Source organism: Vanellus vanellus (genome assembly GCF_965231255.1).
Source record: "Vanellus vanellus genome assembly, chromosome: 5".
NCBI lineage: Eukaryota > Metazoa > Chordata > Aves > Charadriiformes > Charadriidae > Vanellus > Vanellus vanellus.
Window position 1 is genome coordinate 68,498,123 of NC_138910.1, and position 18,725 is coordinate 68,516,847.

The window sequence follows — 18,725 nt, forward strand, 5'->3', positions numbered from 1 at the left end:
AATAACAGAGTCTGTCATGACAGGATGAGAGACATTATGATTAACCAGCCTAGCACTTTTTAAAATCGGACAGTTGTTCATGAACAGAGCAAAGCCCTTACAAATGCTATGGACTTCACTCCTTTAGCTCAGTAGCATCCCAGATATACAGTTCCTAGAATCACATGTTAAGACTGCATCACCACATCAGTGAGACCAAGTCATTGGGGAGCGACAAAAGCACCATTAAGGGCATAAAGACGTGCAGAGGTTTATAGGACTAAAATATTTTGAAAGACTCAAGGGTTATAGGATAGGAAAAAAAATGTATGTAAATACATCGAGGATCACACAGCCTTAACTAAAGGCCAAGGAAAATAAGGTTTGGAAACCACTATTGGTTTCCTCTCTCAGTGAAAACTAAATGCCAGCCAGTTGCACCTGGTATGTCTCAAAAAAAAAAAAAAAAAAAAAAAAAATTAACACAGTGCAACTCATTAATATGGAAAGTTTAGTTTTTGCAAGCACAGGGCTAGTGGTACTCACAAGTAAGTAGAACTGATTCTTGGCCAAATACAACTCCCTTTCCAGGCTGCTCATTTATTTTGGAACAGGCACTTCAAAAAAAAAAAAAAAAAAAAATCCATAACTAACAGGAGATTATCCAGTCAAGACAATGGTCTCCCTCCAGTCTCTAAGCAAAACTCTGCAAGGTCAAGAATTTCATAGCACAGCGATACCTGTGCACAGCTCAACCAGGGTGTTTAAAACCAAGCCAGCTATAGACCTTTTCTTCACCCACGCCTCGGCTCTTCAGCATTAAAGGTACAACCAGTTCAAGAATTTGAATTATTTACTGCACTATGCATCAACCTGACGGATGACTCCTCCCTATGCTTGGATTTTTGAGAATCAGACAGGGATACTGTTTTGAGCATTTACTAAAAATACTAGAACTATCACATCTGAGAATTAGAACACTGATAATCTCATTTGATTGATCATCATAACACATATTGCTCATCTTCAGCACTGTTTGTGAGGTTTGGACTGAAGATCATATTAAAAATAGGAGTGCATACTACAAAAGGACATACAAAGGAGAGAAAGCTTCCACCCTATGAAAGGCAAATGGACATGAGTAGACACAAAGTTACAACATGAAGGTGGTAAGAACAACACTGGAGACCCAACCCCCGTTAAGAGTCTGTAACTTCCATAACAAAATAAACAGGTCAGGACTCAAAACCAACCCAAAACCACATCTGTTCAACACGCTACAAATAGGCTTCAACAAGTTTTCGGCATAGATAATACAAAAAAGGCTCAGTGGAAGAGTGGAATACTAATATGCCCATGGCATCAGAAAGCCTGCTCTGGAGCAATCAGAGAGTACACTGGATGGCAAAAAGGAGAAACAGTTGTCATGTAGCTTGCCTTACTCTTCCAACAGCTTGAAGTTATCCTAAAGCTTGATGTTAGGGAGATTAAAAAAGGTTCTTTAGAAATACAGGTTTTCATAGCATTGTTGAATGAACTCCTCCACAGTAACCAAATGACTTTTACTTTCCATGGCACCTAAGCAACCTTCAGGAGATCAAAACATCCTTCACAGAATCACACAGAATCACAGAATTATCAGAGTTGGAAGGGACCTCTAGAGATCATCTAGTCCAACTCCCCTGCTAGAGCAGGATTGCCTAGAGCACATTACTCAGGACTGCATCCAGGCAGGTCTTGAAAATCTCCAGGGAAGGGGACTCCACAACCTCCCTGGGCAGCCTGTGCCAGTGCTCTGTCACCCTCACCGTAAACAAGTGTTTCCGTGTATTCGAACGGAACTTCCTGTGTTCTAACTTGTGCCCATATCCTTCTTGTCTCAACTTCATGAACGTCCATTTTATTTCCATGTATTTCAGTAGTTTGGAGATATAGTAGGTGACTGAGCATTTGCCTCCTTCTCCCATGTAGCCTTTATTAAATAATCAAGTGGTTTTTAAAACATAGCTTTAAAGCACATTTTTTGATTAGAAAAATATTAGGTTTTGTGAATCATGGATTAGATAGATATTAATGCTCCCTCTCATATTTTGAAGTAATTCCACACAGTTTTCTGAAACATATACTTTGTTACCTTTCCATAAGAAAAGAAATACAAGCATTTCATACCAGTCCTATAGTTCTGTATTTTGAGCATGAAAACAGTTGGAAAAGTTTAGTTTGCTATACATATATATACCTCTAAATACACAAGATACTGCAACTCCTCAATTTAGCACTACTCCTCTTATCCGAAGATGGTTACAAAAAATAGTTCTAGTTGCTGTAACTTTTTTTTTTTTTTTTAAACAAGTTGGACTATGGTTACGAGATCTTGGATTACAAAATGCTCAATTCCATTAGCTTTTAAACTGACAAACAGGTATTTTAGGATGATATGCTTTTAAAGTTGTGTAGCTTATAGCATCTGCTATCATAACAAAAGATAAGAGAACATAAAAACCAACTTTACACTTTTTACTTAAAAACCACATAAGAAATGCAATACGGAACATACTGAAATGGGAATTTTTGAACAAACAATATATAGTGTTAACAATATGCATAAGCACTAAGCAGCAATTTTTTTCCTTTTGTGATACTTCTCCAGCAATTTAGCTCCTTGTAGATTTAGGACTACAACTAACTGACACTGTATGAAGAGATCTGCAGTTGGAAGATTGACTCGGAACAGTCTCTCCCAGGAGTTCCATTCCTTTGAGTAACAGAAATGGGATTCTTGTGCTCATTAAAAAGTTATTGTAAATTAAATCCCAACTTCCATACAATTTACTTTCCTGCAGAAAATCACATATATGAAAATAATACTGTTATTTCCTAAGATACCTAGCAGAGCAGGTAACTACAAAATTTCCACAGGCAAAAGGCTGACAGCAAATGTTACATATTCTCCTTTGAAGAAAAAAAAAAAAAACAACTCAAACTTTGAAAGTGTTGTTAAAGCATTGTGTTACGGTTTTAAACTCAAGTAATAAAGCACGCCTACAAGGCATTTATTTCACCAAAATCATGCTGCAATCAAGGGAACCAGCCCTATTACTGTATTATAAAACTAGACTATTAGAGAGGGCTCTCAATTTCCCTATGCACCTTTTAACTCTAAAGACAAGTAGTTCATATTTGTATTCAAAAAAAAGACTCAATTCAAGCATATGAAAGTTCATGGGCAACTCCTATTCCACTTTGTGTCTTAAGCAAACTTTCCTTTAGCCAGGACTTGGGCTTTTCCTTCTTCATGGGAGTAAGTTCAGCCTTTGAAAACAGTGAGTACTTGAGATTAGCATGATCTTTAAATACCTGCACTAGCCAAATGCTTTTACAGTGTTCTTTGTGCATCTTTTTGCTTAAGCACAGACCTACTCACTAGGGGTTCAAGCGGTGCTATCAGTACCGCCTATCTTTGGGCTGAGCCTCATTTGCAGGATGTGACCCATAGCACTGTCTAGTGAAAAGTGCCAAGTCCAAGTTCACGGAATCATTTAGGTTGGAAGGAACCTCTTGGGATTACGTAGTCCAACACCCCTGCTCAAGCATGGTCAGCTAGAGCAGGCTGCCAGGACCATGTCCAGTCAGGTTTTGAGTATCTCCAGGGATGGTGACTCCTCAACTTCTCCGGGCAACCTGTTCCAGTGTTGGACCACTCTCACAGTAAAAAGGTGTTTCCTTGTGTTCAGATGGAATCCTCTGTGTTTTAACTTGTGCCCACTGCCTCTTAGTCTCATCACTGAGAGCTACTGAGAAGAACCTGGCTCCCCCATCTTTATTCCCTGCCATCAGATATTTATACAGAGTGATAAGATCCCATCAAGCCTGTTCTTCCCCAGGCTCAAGACCTCCAGCGCCCTCAGCCTCTCATACATAGCCCTGTGCTAGACTTGCTCCACTAAGTTTGTATCTTTCCTGTACTGGGGAGCCCAGAACTGGACACAGTACTCCAGATGCATCCTCATCAGTGCTGAGAGTAGAGAGGAAGGATCATCTCCCTCAGCCTGCTAGGCCTTCATTGCCACAAGGGTGCATTGCTGGCTCACGGTCAGTTTGTTGTCCACCAGGACCCCAAGGTCTTTCTCAGGCAAGCTGCTTTCCAGCCAGTCAGCTCCCGGGGTGTACTAGTGCCGTGGGTTGTTCCTCAGGGAGCAAGACTTTGCATTCCCCTTTGTTGAACTTTGTGAGAATCCTCTGTCCAGTTCTCCAGCCTGTTGAGGTCCCTCTGAAAGGTGGTAAATCATCTGGTGTTACCAGCCACTCTTACCAGTTTTATATGATTTACAAGCCTGCTGAGGATGCACTCCATCCCATAATCCAGGTCATTAATGAAAAAGTTTGATAGTATTGAGCTCTACTAGGGTACCCTCTACTGACTTGCCTCCAACCGGACTTTGTGCCACTGATTACATTACTCATTTGGCCAGTTTTTAACCCACCTCACTTTCCACTTACCCAGCCTGTACTTTGTCAGCCTGTCTACTGAAGTCAAGGTAGACAACATGGACTGTTCTCCCATCATCCACAAAGCTAGTCACCTCACTGTAGAAGGCAATGAGGCCGGCCAAGCATTCCCCTTTGTAAATCTATGCTGAGTACTCCTGATCACCTCCTTATACTTCATCTGTTTGGAAATGCTTTCCAGGAGGATTTTCTCCATCACCTTCCCAAGGACTGAGGTGAAGCTGACTGGCCTGTAGCTCCCCAAATCTTCCTTCTTGTTTTTCTTAAAGATATGAGTGATATTTGCTCTTTCCCAGTCTACCAGAACATTTTTCCAATCCCATTCAGAGTGGCCTTGCAATGGCATTAGTCAGCTCCTTCAGCACTATGGATGCAACCCACCAGGCTCACAGACTTCCAGTTTAAGTGCACCCTAAACTTGTCCTCCACCACCGAGGTTCCAGACTTCCTCTCTGGTCTCAGAGGCCTGGAATTCTTGAAGACTTGTTTTACTGGTAGAGACTGATGCAAAGAAGGCAGCGAGTACCTCAGCCTTCTCCATGTCATTTGTCACCAGTTTCCCTGCCCCATTTCATTTGACATCAGGCCCACCATTTGCTGTTTATGTATTTGTAGAATCCCTTCTTGCTGTTCTTCCTGAAGGCTGAGGAACTACCCCATAGCAAATGGCTCCTCTTGCTTCTCAAGCCACATGCCCTTTGCTAGACTCCCAGTGCAGTCCTTACAGATTCTGGGGCAATAAAGAAAAAGCTTTCATTCCACTGGGGAGTGGTTCAGGAGTCCAAGATGACTTTCCAGCCTATGCTTTGTGCAGTGGAAGGCAACATAACAAAATGATATTTTTCCTCTTTTGCTCTTTAAAATACCTATACATCTGTGTATTTCTACTCCTATCTCCAATTTCTGTATAAATGGGTAATGCTATAGATACGGTAGAGATATAAGAAATAAAGTACTTGAAGGCTCAAATATGGTATCAGAAATGTGCACTGACTTTGTAAAAATTGACTACATTTTACATTAGGCAAAATAATGAATAAACTTTTCTGATTAGAAGATGTAAAATAAAATGAGTGGTTTTCCCTGTAAATTTTACTGCAGAAGTCATCTGTATGACTTGTACTTAACCCTTTTCTTCTCATGCAGCATTACAGTATCCCCCCCATCCCACAAACCAAAAAAAAAAAAAAAAAACAAATATTCCACTAGTTGTTACAGATTGCACTTTTAAAGCACAGACTTGCCAGTCTTCTGCATTTCCAGTGTCCTATTTAAACAGTTGACATACACAGTCTTCATTTTATGAAACTGGAAGATTTCGCCTAAGTACTTCTTTTGATGCTGGAGAAATGTTATCTGGAAAAACGACTTCAAACTCTATAATTAAGTCTCCACGTTGGTCAGGGTTTTTGGGAAACGGCAAACCATATCCTATAATTCTTCTTCTCATCCCAGGCTTGACAACTTCGTTTACTGTCATGGGTATGGTTCTTCCTTCTATCGTTGGCACATTGATAGAGCTGCCACACAAAGCCTAAAGAGAGATTGTATCAAAAGAAAAAAGAAACTGGTCAGGACTTTATTTGTACCCACAAGTGAATTTGGATTATTTAGAAAAGACTAGCATTCTAAACAGTATTTCCACTGTGCACTACTGAGATGTCAAAATTCAAACACAGTGTTCCTCTCTTACAAAAGGAAGGCTTCAATTTGTCATTGAATACCACAGAACTTACCAATCTTACGCAATGGTCAGTGGAGAGTAATTGAGCTTATATATCCTTCAAAAACTTTATCAAATCTCTTCACTCATACTTCTCTAGAGATGTCCAGCCTCTCAGTTTCCATTGGAAATTGAGAGTTCTGTTCCATTTTTTGTTTGTTTACATTGCACAGGGATTTACTCAAATATACCATCAACACATATTACATAAAATTGCAGAACAACATTTAAGTATCTATAAGCAGAGGCATATAAAATTTCACAGCTGTCTTAGGTGAGCATTTGTGATGCTCAAAGAAAAGCAAAAAACTATTTTGGTAGACAAAAATTAAAACATCACAGACTCTCCTGCTTTATCCAATAGTTTGTTTGCATTACTAGGATCTCTGATGATAATATTTTGACTGCTCCAACTTCACCTAATTCAGTACACTTAGTCTATACTGATCATGTCCAATTTACATAACAGTGCAATGAGTCTAAATCGGCTTTTATCTATGAAGGAACTAGATTACCAACATCAGCATTAAATACTGTCTTTTCTCCCTTCTCCATCCTATTTTAGGTGCTTCACCTCACTTCAAATTTATTTTTTGTTAAGAATCCCTTAAGAAGGGAGCTCATAATGTACACAAAGAGCTTATAATACAAACAAGAGTTTATTTCTCCACTTAATGCTAATTAAGAAGAAAAAATACACACAGAACTACATTCTTTTTTCAAATAATGACCACATCGAGGTTTTAGACCCTTAAGAACCCTCCCTCAGTTGTCTTCCCGATTTTTCCTCTTGAAAGCCAATGTGTTTTGACTTGGAACAGAATTTTAAAAAGCTATACCATTTTTGTTATTATTTATAGCTCCTATAACACCTGTTCACAATAATTTATCCTCATGAAATCAATCTCTGTACTTTGAAATCACACTGAAATAACTTACGACACAAAAAGGCATACTTAGAATTTGTTGGCAATGAAAATATTTAAGACATTTCTACTTTGTCCTACAGAAGTAGCAATCATATCACAGGAGTAAGGAGCACACTATATTGGATGTATTTGTTAACTGTATTTGCGTTTGTTACTTCAGCCTAATACATATTTAGCTAGAAAGGTAAAGTATGAAGATCTAAAACATATCAACCTTTACTCTTATTCTTCCACCCTCATTCTCTTCCACCTCTATAGTAAACAGCTTGAAATAATGCTCCATTTTTATCAAAACAGCTAACGCTTTCACTATAAATAACTGCTCTGCAGCCACACACTGATTTTACAAGAGTAAAATTAAAAAAAAAAAAAAAAAAAACCAAAAAAAAAAACAGAACAACCAAAACTTTACTGCTGCCATACAGCTTTTGTAGTGTAGCCATTGTATCAGATCCTAACAGGTTTAAACATTTACAGTTTTACCAAAAGTGAAACTTACCTCCCTTAAGCTGATCTTAACAGGATAGATAATATTTGATCCATCTCTCTTGAAGTGAGAGTGAGGTTTATCTTTAATGATAAAAACAATATCAGCTGGAATTGTGTTGGGTGTTTCATCACCTTCTTTTGGAAAAGTGATTTTGGTGCCTTCTTTCCATCCTCTTTTTATCTCAATAGTAAGAATTTTATCCTCTGTTCGGACACTTCTACCATCTGGGTTAAGCCTTTTACGTGAAATCCTCATCCTTTTTGTGCAGCCATGATAGATCTCTTCCAATGACACTTTAAGTTCATGGATTACAGGGGGATCTTGTTTACGACGTAATTGGCTACCAACTGTATTCCTTTCCCTTGGAAAACCATTCATACTAAAACTAGTGAAGGATCCAAATGGATCACCATCCACCTCCATGTCTTCAGTGTCTCTGCCACCAGGCATTCTCCTTCCAAAGAAGATCTCAAAAGGATTTGTGCCACCAAAGAAAGCTGCAAATGTAGCATGTGGGTCGCCATGGAAGGAGTACCGGAAGGTACCACCTTGTCCATCAGGTCCTCCAGCTCCTCCTTTCAGACCTAAATAAGACAAATAAGCAAAGTGAAAATCAAATGGAATATTAGTATAAGCTTTCCTATTTTAGAGTGCAACGACAGCAGAACCAATGAGTCAAAAAGGTGTTCGCAGTACAGTGAAAGGTCTCCTTTTCAATGAGGACTCACTATGAGACTATTGAGTACCAACCAGTAATTCAATAGCCTGAACAGGAAAAAGCTCTAGAATGACTTCTACTTCAGAAGAATGGGTATTCTGACACTGCCAATTTTATTTCATATGATTGAAGCCAGTTATTCAAAATATTAACATCTTAAAACAGAAGACAGGTCTGCTTGACTTGATCTTTTCTTGTGCAGCAGTCTATTGGGAGTTGCATCCCTTTTTCAAGATCACTTCTGGGGAAAATTATGCAGTATGATATGCAACATTTTCCACGGTCTTCACAGCTCAGCTTTAACCCAGTGTTAGTTAGCTTTACCTCTGTTTTCCTGCAATTCAGTTTGAGCAAAAGGTAACAAGCCAATAGTCAAGCAGCCATATGCTTCCTTAATGTTCAATTCAGAATCCCAAACTTATGACAGCTTAGCTTGTGTTTCTATGATACAAAATAGGTAAGAAACATGGGAACTCTTTTCAATCCAGCTACAAATAAAAATAGCTTGGACGTTCCTAAGGCCCACTTGGGTACAAAAATCTTGTATATATTGTCATCCTCTCCACACAAAAGATCAGAATGTTCTCAATTAGTTTTGTTCTTTCTCTTCTATCTTCCACAAGGAGAGATCTACATCTCATTTCTTCCTGACAAGATTTCCCTTACAATTCGCACTGGAAAGTCCCTTGTACTTCCTGCTCTCTCATTCCAAACCCAGCTAAAATAAATTTTCTTAAATGCCTCTTTTCCAATAGGTGATCTCTAAGTATTTCTTCGTAGCAGTTAGTGCTCTCCTGCACTGACCATTTCAGGATGCCTTCTCAAACCTTTAAGGTTAAAGACTGAAAGTCTTCTTAAAAGACTTTTATTTCTAAACTTACAAAATTTGAGTGGTTTGAGGGTTTGGGAGGTTTGTTTTGTTTTGTTTTGTTTTCAATCCTACAGCAGCTCAGCACTACAGCTGCTATCCTACTTCCATAGCCATAAAAATGTGAAGGCTTACATTAATGAAGCATGCATTCCCTAAATTTGAAAGAGGTTTGTTTGGAGTTTTTTAGGTCAGTGTTTTAGAACTTCTACACATAAGTTTAATATTGGTTATCAAGTAAGATATTAGAATGAGAATGCTTTCCCCATCTCAATACCACACCATGTTAAAAGTACTTAACAACATGTAGTACATCCTTCTGTTACAGTACTGTTAATGTCAAAAAAAGCAGGTCAGTGGATTCAGTCTGTGATAGCAGGACACCTCCTGGAATAGCTAGCCAAAAGTTGTTATTGAAGGTACATCAAGTTCCTGGCTGTAAAAACACTGAGGTTTCCTCCTTCCTCCCATCCCCTGCCTTTCCCTCACAACTGCTAGTTACTCTCTCAGATGCAACTGAAGTGCTTTGAGAGCAACTGAGGCATCAGGAGGTATTTCCAGACTCAGTTCTAAAAATACACACCTTGGTTTAATATTATGCCCCAAATAAAAAGAAATCTATGTTTTGAACCTCTGTCTTTAAGTATACGACACCAGGATGCCGTAGACTGCATTGCTTTATATGCTTTAATTCAAGCTCTTTGGTAAGAGTGACTAAAATGGTATTTTGGGAAAGTAGTTAGGATGAGCTGCTGCACAGGAATCTAGAATGCAAATGAATCCACAGAGCAAATAGGTTTTTAAGTGACATACAGAAAGGAGGCAGGGGGTGAGAAGGAAGAATTGCAAGAAGACAAATGACCCAAGAAGCAACAAAGGTCTGTGGTATCTACATAAACACTTTTTCCCCCCAAATGTTTCAATAACAGCACTAAAGCTTTGAATACATGCCATGGAACAAAAGACCAGAAAACCTGCATCCTCTATAGAAGCTGAAGCTCATCTACATGAAGAAGGTAGATCTTAACAATTGTATTACATCTTATGGAAGAGAGGACTGAATTTTATTACACATTCGTAAGAACCCACAATTTTCCCACAAGTACTGCTATTTAAGTCTCCTCCTTTATATTAGTAAAACAACTTGTCCCTGAGTGAATGGCAACGAGTGGACCTACTTGTCACAACAGAAGTAATCATTTCATGTGGAATTTCTGATACCATATGTTTAAGGGGAGGGATGTTAATGACTTCCTCTGTTGCTCAATCATAAGACTGAAAGTCACATTGGTAAAACAAAAAAAAAAAACCCTCATCCTCTCCAGATAACCATTTTAGGATAAATACGACATTTCTGAGGCCTCATTCTCTTGGCATGTTATCACTGTTTACAATTAAAGCTAAAAAATTGTTCTGGTATTTCATTACATCAGCCAAATTCTTTCCTCTCCAGGCAAGAAGCCAAGGACAACTACAGACTGGGCACCTGGGCTTCTGCTCAGAAGGACTGTCCTGCCTAGATCAAGCAGTCTGTCCTTTCACAAAAATTTAAGAAAAAAATAAATCTCTATTCACCTGCACCTCAAAAAGTGCTAGGGCAAGGGAACACTGCAGTAAGAGATCCCAAAAAGCTATTTATGGTTCATACAAACTTTTTCAATTCAGTAACTTTTTGCCCGTCAAGTATTTGGATTTTTTTAAAAAACATAAAAACACATTACAATAAGAACATAAAACCAGATCAGCATTAAAACTGTGCAATACATTTTACATTAAAAAGCTGATGAGTCAAACTTCCAAGCAGTACAAATACATTGCCTAAAAATCAAAACATACAATGTTGTCATGCATAATCTATGTTTATTTTGCTTCATTCAAGATAATGAAAGTGACTGATCAGAAGCATAGCAGAGACATACATACCTTCCTCCCCAAACTGATCATAAATGTCTCTCTTTTTGGGATCACTCAGCACTTCATAAGCTTCTGCAACCTCTTTGAATTTTTCCTCTGCGTGGGGAGATTTGTTCTTATCTGGATGCCATTTAAGAGCTTGTTTTCTGTAAGCCTTTTTGATATCTTCTTCAGAAGCCCCTTTTTCAATTCCCAGGATAGAATAATAATCTTTCCCCATCCTGAGTGTTGGAGGAATTCAGATTTTTCCTTGCTATAAAGAAAGCAATGTCCAGTGTCTTAGCAACGTATAGATGCTGAGGAAGGAAAAATAAAAATCAAATTTAGAATGGAAGCAAACAGAACTGTTACAAATCAACAGACTCTCCAATACATTACAGAAACACTAGACAGCTGCTCCGTATTTCATTCCTTCCCCTGTTGCTCATTTATAAATAATTATACACAGTGGACAGAACACAGCCCTCTTTAGAGTCCTCCCACCTACAGTACGTGTCTCCGCTCTTTCTAGAACGACAAATAATACAGGACGTCACTTCCCCGACTGCCCCAGCTGAACAGTCTGCACTGCTTTCACTCTCTCACACGCACGCATGCGCGCACACACACACACACACACACACACACAGAAAAAGCTGAACTATTTCCTCCTTTCTCAAAAAATCAGAAAGTTTAAAGGTTTAATAGTGTGATACAGTACCTTTCACCACCAGCGCTGAATCCAGTCAGCTCTAAAGAGTTAGCTGCCCCAACAGAAATGCAGTAGCCCATATAAAGTAATTATAGCATTTTACTTCACAGTTTCTATAGGGACAGCTGCACATGTAACTGTTTTCCAAATATATCAACATGGGTACGTAGCCTTTCCGGCAAAGACTACAAAGTATTTTACACCCAAGTTAACTACAAAGCTTCAGAAAGCATAACTTCATTTCTTTAACATTAAGCCACCCTCAACCAGAGTTGATTGCAGATGTACTATTAAGCAGCAACAAATTGAATCTGAGCAAAAATCATCACTCGGTTTACCACAAGTCAAGCCACTCAAAGCAGATGAAAACTGGGTTCCCTCCCCCCTTCTACATAAGAGGCAATATCAAGACTATTATACAAATATGACAATATATCAAGCAAATAACTTTCATCTGCCGAGATAATAATAACAACAGAAAAATACCTGGTTCCTACACATTTGTTTTATAATACGTAGTGGAAAATTTTACTATTAAAGTATTTCTCGTGCTCTGCAGACGGAATGGCATGAAGTTTCAGCCTGCAAGATTTCTTTTGCCTCTTAGCTATAAGTCAAGAAATTATCCTTACTTGTCAGTATGGTGATAAACTTCAAGACTGATTAGTGTAACTTGAAAAATACTCCCTGGAGGAAAGTATTGAAATATGCCAGTTTTGGTCACAAGTTCCCTATATGAAGACACCTCTAGGCTCAATTATGAAGCTACCTGTATGAAGACAGTTAGGCTCAACTGCCTTCCTTCTAACGATAAAAGAGTTTAAGCAAAGCAGCAGATAGCAGCCAAGGGACCATCAAATTCAAGTGGAGAACACTAACCTTCTGATTCAGGGAGCACTGTATTTGAAGCTTTTTTTTCCCCCGGAACCTGCTGTAACTTAAAAGGGGGCTGATCAGAAAAGACATAAAATTTCTCCTTAGCCAGAGAGTACTAGAAAAAGATTTGGGAGTTTAAAACAAAAACAAAAAAAAAAACGAAACAAACAAAAAAACCCCACAAACCCAAACATGTCACACACCCCCCCGTGTCTCATGTCATATTTATTTTTTTACAATTTCTGTACTAGAATTGACCAGATTCCCTCACTGTATGCAGGATTTGCTTAATTATTTTCTTTTTAAATTCCCCTTGGAATGGGGGTGGGAAAGATGAAGACAGAACAGTACAAAGATAAGATTTCACCACAATATTTGAGAACGCAAGAATCAGCTACCCTTGCCACCAAGTCTCTCAGGACTGACTTGCATTTTTGGAACATTAGGAGCCACAAGGTTACAGAATGAATTATCTTTACAGCTGAAGGAGGAAGTCGTAGCTGAACTCCACATGGAATAAAGCTAATCTTTTACTAATCACCCTTTTCATCTTTCTTTAAAGAATGCTACTTTTGTTAATTTACTATTAGTATTTCAGACAAATTCTTGTAGACCCACGTCCTAAATTCAGCATTTTCTACACAATGGAATTCTCAAAGCAGTAGGTACGACAGCTTGAATTAAAGCAGGACTTCAGTTGATTTCACGAAAAATGTAATACCACTCCCTAAGAAGCTACTTTATGTACACATTTTAATGGGCAGTTTTAACTTTACCATACTCAAGAAATGGTTACAAATGACAAGTTACCATCCAAACCCAGCAGTTACTATAACTATGAACTACAACAGCAAACAAACTTCATCACTATTGACAGAATAAGATTTAGAGCAGCCTTAAAGTCTCTTGCAAAACTAGCAGAACAAGGAGTTATTACGTTCAGCTGTGCTCCCATGGTATGGTTCGAGCAACTTCTGGTGGGGTTATAACTTACATCACTTTAAGTATTCCCACCAGTGAGTGTCTGAGAAGGACCCTGTGATATTTGTGTCACTGCGTTGTCATACAATAGAATTGTCAGAACAGCAATAGAATCATAGAATTGTCTAGGTTGGAAGAGACCCTTGGGATCATCGAGTCCAACCATCTACCCTACTCCACAAAGTTCTCCCCTACACCATATACCCCAACACCGCATCTAAACGTCTCTTAAACACATCCAGGGATGGTGACTCAACCACCTCCCTGGGCAGTCTATTCCAATGCCCGACCACCCTTTCTGTGAAAAATTCTTTCCTAATGTTCAGTCTAAACCTACCCTGTTGGAGCTGGAAGCTATTCCCTCTTGTTCTATCATTAATTACCTGTGAGAAGAGACCAGCACCAACCTCTCTACAGTGTCCTTTCAAATAGCCGTAGAGAGTGATGAGGTGTCCCCTCAGCCTCCTCCTCCTCAAACTAAACAGTCCTAGCTCCTTCAACCGCTCTTCATATGATTTGTTTGCTAGGCCCTTCACCAGCTTTGTTGCCCTCCTCTGCACTCGCTCCAGCACCTCGATATCTCTCTTGTATTGAGGTGCCCAAAACTGGACACAATACTCAAGGTGTGGCCTTGCCAGTGCTGAGTACAGGGGCACAATCACCTCCCTACTTCTGCTGGCCACACTATTTCTAATACAAGCCAGGATGCCGTTGGCTCAGACTAATTGATGCCATTAGCTCAGACTAATTTCAGGACTATATTTTTCATTACATTTTTCAAAACCTCTGGTTGATTGAATGGAGAGAGGGTGCATACAGTAGTTCAAAAAACAAGGTATAAGCAATTTTCCCCTTTGAGAACATTATACTAAACACTTAGCTCTTCTTTTAAATATCAAAAGAATACTCAAGGAGCTGAAATTAGCAAGCTTAGCTCTCCCCTCCTCCCCTCCACTTTGTAAAACATGGTAATTAAAATCCCAGGTTTCATTAAAAAAAACAATAGTCAGGATTTCTTCTTAAATGAAGAGTTTTTTCCTCTTGTATGTCAAAACTTATAGAACAAAGTCTGGTAACAACAAAAAAGTCACACTAGGACTTTTTGCTGACAAACACAGTGAGTAAGTGTTCAGGCATCTTTTCTCTCCCTACAGAGTGGAACATGCTATTCTGGCAGAAGTGCCAAGTTATACCCTAATTAGGTAAGTTATTCCCTAAAAATGAAATTAGTTCAGATTCTGAGCAAGATGTACAGCAATGAACACATTACTTCTACATCCTGCCCTGTATGAGATCTTCATGTCAGTCTGGAATCTCATTATCTTCTAAGAGTTGATGGGATAACTGGAGCATCTTCTTTCAGAAAGGATGTTCCTTCTTTTTCTTCCATGTTAGGACCTTCCTTTTATCATATAATCAGAGATCTTTCGGAAATACAAGTAGGCTGCCATTCCTCCCTGATGCTTATCGAGTTCTTTAAACAATTTGTAATAGATTCAAAGATACAACTCTCTCAGAATTAGTGAATACGTTTGTTTTTTTTTTTAATTAACAGTAGCATGCACAAGAGTCCTTGCATTTCAGTCACCCCTTAACTTCAGACTGACGCCTTGTGTCCAAGTACCACCAGGCACCTGTATTGTATGCACATCTGCTCATGCACAGTTCTAATTGCAGCATACCGGGATGTGTGCTGACCCTCTATTTGGACTTTCACCTTTTACTTAAAGGAGGGGTGGCTGCTGTGATTTGATTTGTTTAGGGAGCATTAACAGCACACAACCTGACAGATCCTATGTAGCCAAGGGTGGCCTCAGCTGTGACAAGCCACCAGGCAGTAGTACATCCTGCAACTTACTCAGGCCTCCCAGAAGCAAGCCACTAAACTACGTATCTATAAAATTAGTAAGGCAATAATCCAAGACTTTAAGAGTACCCCTGAATGAGCGCTAAGCAACTTCTCAGACATACAAATCCAGTAAGGCACTTTTATGATGGACGTATCCCAGCTGTTTGAATATATTACTCTGATTCGGTTCACACTTCACATCTATAAACTTTCAGTGGGCCTGTCACTTTGTAGACACCAGTGAAAACAAGCATGCTTCTGCAGGAGCAGTTTTTAAGCATTCATATGTATATTGTTTCTTCAGACATCCTCTGTCCAAATAGTCTCAACCTTTATTCTGAAATATGTGTAGAGACCAGATATTAGTATCAAATGACCCTCTGATTCTACTAGTGTTGAGTGACAAAACAGTGGAGATGTTCTAAGATACATAAGCAGATCTGCAAACCACTTAAGCCAGATTCTGATGCTGTGTGTCTCATGCTAAAGAACTAAAGTGCCAAGCAGAGCAAAGATTTTATCCAACTGTTTATCTACAAGACATACTTAATAAAGACCAGATCTTTGGTACAATATATCACCCACATGTTATGTTTCATTTTCAAATTCTTTATATTTTCCTGTTATTTTCTGAATTATGCTAGAATACAGATCTTCTTTTAGTGTGATATTCCTAAAGACTTGCTAGCTGCCAACCAAGTATTTAAAATCTCAGTTCGAGCTTTTTAAAGTTGACTGGGGAAAAAAATCCCATGCATCTTCAACTGTATAAAATTACAAGAGCCAAATACACAATTTATTAAAATATTTTATTAATTCTAAGGAATTTGCCTAATACAATCCCACTCTTATCTACAGAGTATTTTCTATGTTCTTGGATCCAAAACAAGAAAGCGACATTCACTTTTGTAGTACAAGACTTCAGTCTTTTTATCTAAAAATGTTTATAAAATATACACAAGGAAGATGAAAAACATTCCTTCAACCATTCACCTTCACTTCGAGACTGTTTGATTACTCATATTCAGCATTCCACTTGAGTTATAATTTCAGTAAAATAATCATTGCTTTTAAATATCTTTCCCATTAGTCTCTCTAAACCATATTTTAACTCGCATACATATGGACAAGTGCTACACATCATAACTTTGGCAGAATGGCAAGAGCAAGGTCATAGCATTTGCAGCTCTTAGAATAGTCACATTGATAATATTAACTTTGAATTGATTGCTTTCTTTAAAGAAGCCTTCATAAGAACAACTGAAATTAAGATAAAGCCAAGGAAACATTCACAATAATACATACACTGAACTCAAGTTCTAGATTAATCATAAATTAGCACCAATATAAGGTTATTTTAAGGAAAAGCTTCTAAGCAGAACTGTGTCATTATTCCCTGAAGTATGTGAAGTTGAATAAAAGTGCTCATTATTTCCTTTAAATTAAGCCATTTCTTCTGCATTGCTCACCTATTAAACCTCAGAAACAAAACTGAGAAAGACAGGACTAAATCACAGAACAAGTTAAAGAGCAAACAAAACCACAAAGGCAAATTCCAGACAGATCACAACTATAAATATACATGTGCACATAAATGTCAAGGCAGAGGAGCCAAATTCCTCCCCAGAAAAAGCTCTTTCACAATTAAGTAACATAGTATTTGCAAACCCACTTTAATGAATGGAATAAATTGACATTTGTCTACAATGGATTGAAGAAAGCACATCCATATGCAACAGTAAAACTTCCTATAAGATAATCCACTATTTCCCCAGAGAAAGTAATTTTGACAAAGACTTTTCTCCCCACCATCTTTAACTGTATGTAGTTGTTGACTGAGCTACGTTTATACTCTTGGACTGTGAATAAGGCCTTGTACATGCAAACCCCATTCATGAATGCATTAAATAAGAGTTTCACTACAGAAATATTCAGTGGCTGGTCTCATATACAGAAATAAATTTTAGGGTTTACAACAGAAGCAACAAATAGATTATTTTTTTATACACATATAACAGAAAATGCAAAGGGAAACCTGCAGAGCATAACTTCTTTCTAATCAGTCAATGGCCCCAAAACAAAAGCTTCATTTAGTCATGTACTTCATACCCAAGTAACTACACAAATTTATCAAGCATTTACTTCAATTCTCTACAGAAACATGCTGCTACTGCAATGAAAGTAAAAGTTCATAATACGTAAGGATTGTGGGGCTGATTTTACAAGAAAGTGAAATACCACATAAAAACTTAAAACAATTAATAGAATTACAAAGTTACAATAGACAGTGACATTAACTTTGTTAAACAGTGTACTTGAGTAATTAGGCACCTATATTTTCATACTGCATACATTGTGTCTTTGAGGCACTCTACTTGTAAAAAATTCAAATTTAAATGCACCCCAAAGTATTTACCGATTTGTGTACTACATACATCATAATTTCTTTCCTGAGGCACATGCAACAGCGCAATTTAATGCAATTCACTGACAACTGAAGCTTAAATTAACAGGATTTGTTGACTTTTGATTCCTCACAGATTAAAAAGAAATGCAGTGGGATAGGTGTAGTCATCCTTTACAAAAATATCTGGCTTCCATTAGAGATATAGATAAGTCATTGTGAAATAGTACTTCATAGGACACATACCTACTATACTTTCTATATTTAAAAGTTGATAGTGTTGTCAAGAAAGATCTGGTCTGATTATTTTTGGTTCAAGAGGAGATATTAAACTAAATTGCAGGTTACAAAGTTATCCAAGCCAATAAATTCATTATATTTAAGTTATACCAGCCCTAGCATCAACAAAAACATATTCTCTTTTATATTGGCAGTATCTGCTTCAAAATAATGTTTATAATGTTACTGGAGTATAGATGAAGTTATGCTCCTGCCAACAGGCTAAAGGACATGTTTTTAAGGTCTTCCATGGGGAAGCTTACTTTAAATATACATTTTAGAGTCAACATGAATTTACAGCTCAAGTTCAAATGTGAAATCTCAAAACGCATACTGCTATCACCGAGAGATATACTGTTACCACTCCTGAACTTTCAAAACAAATTTTTAAGCCTGTGATTCATGCACCTTCAATTTTATTTGGAGAATCTACATGCCAAGAGAGCAGGCACTGTTAGCAATTTTTTTTTAATTACTTTTTTTTTCCTTATTACTTTCATAACAATAAACCAACA

The 18,725-nt window shown here is 38.0% G+C and overlaps 1 protein-coding gene across 1 annotated transcript in view; it reads right to left on the reverse strand.

The window, feature by feature from the left end:
* Window positions 1-1,946: 1,946 nt before the first annotated feature.
* The window catches only part of DNAJB4 (DnaJ heat shock protein family (Hsp40) member B4), a 29,492-nt gene continuing 12,713 nt past the window's right edge, over window positions 1,947-18,725 (reverse strand). The window contains exons 2-4 of the mRNA XM_082484617.1: window positions 11,140-11,426; window positions 7,640-8,214; window positions 1,947-6,022 (exon numbers count right to left, since the gene is read on the reverse strand). Coding sequence (XP_082340743.1) covers window positions 5,789-6,022; window positions 7,640-8,214; window positions 11,140-11,350 — 1,020 coding nt within the window. The 5' untranslated portion in view covers window positions 11,351-11,426 and the 3' untranslated portion in view covers window positions 1,947-5,788. The remainder of the gene's footprint in view (window positions 6,023-7,639; window positions 8,215-11,139; window positions 11,427-18,725) is intronic.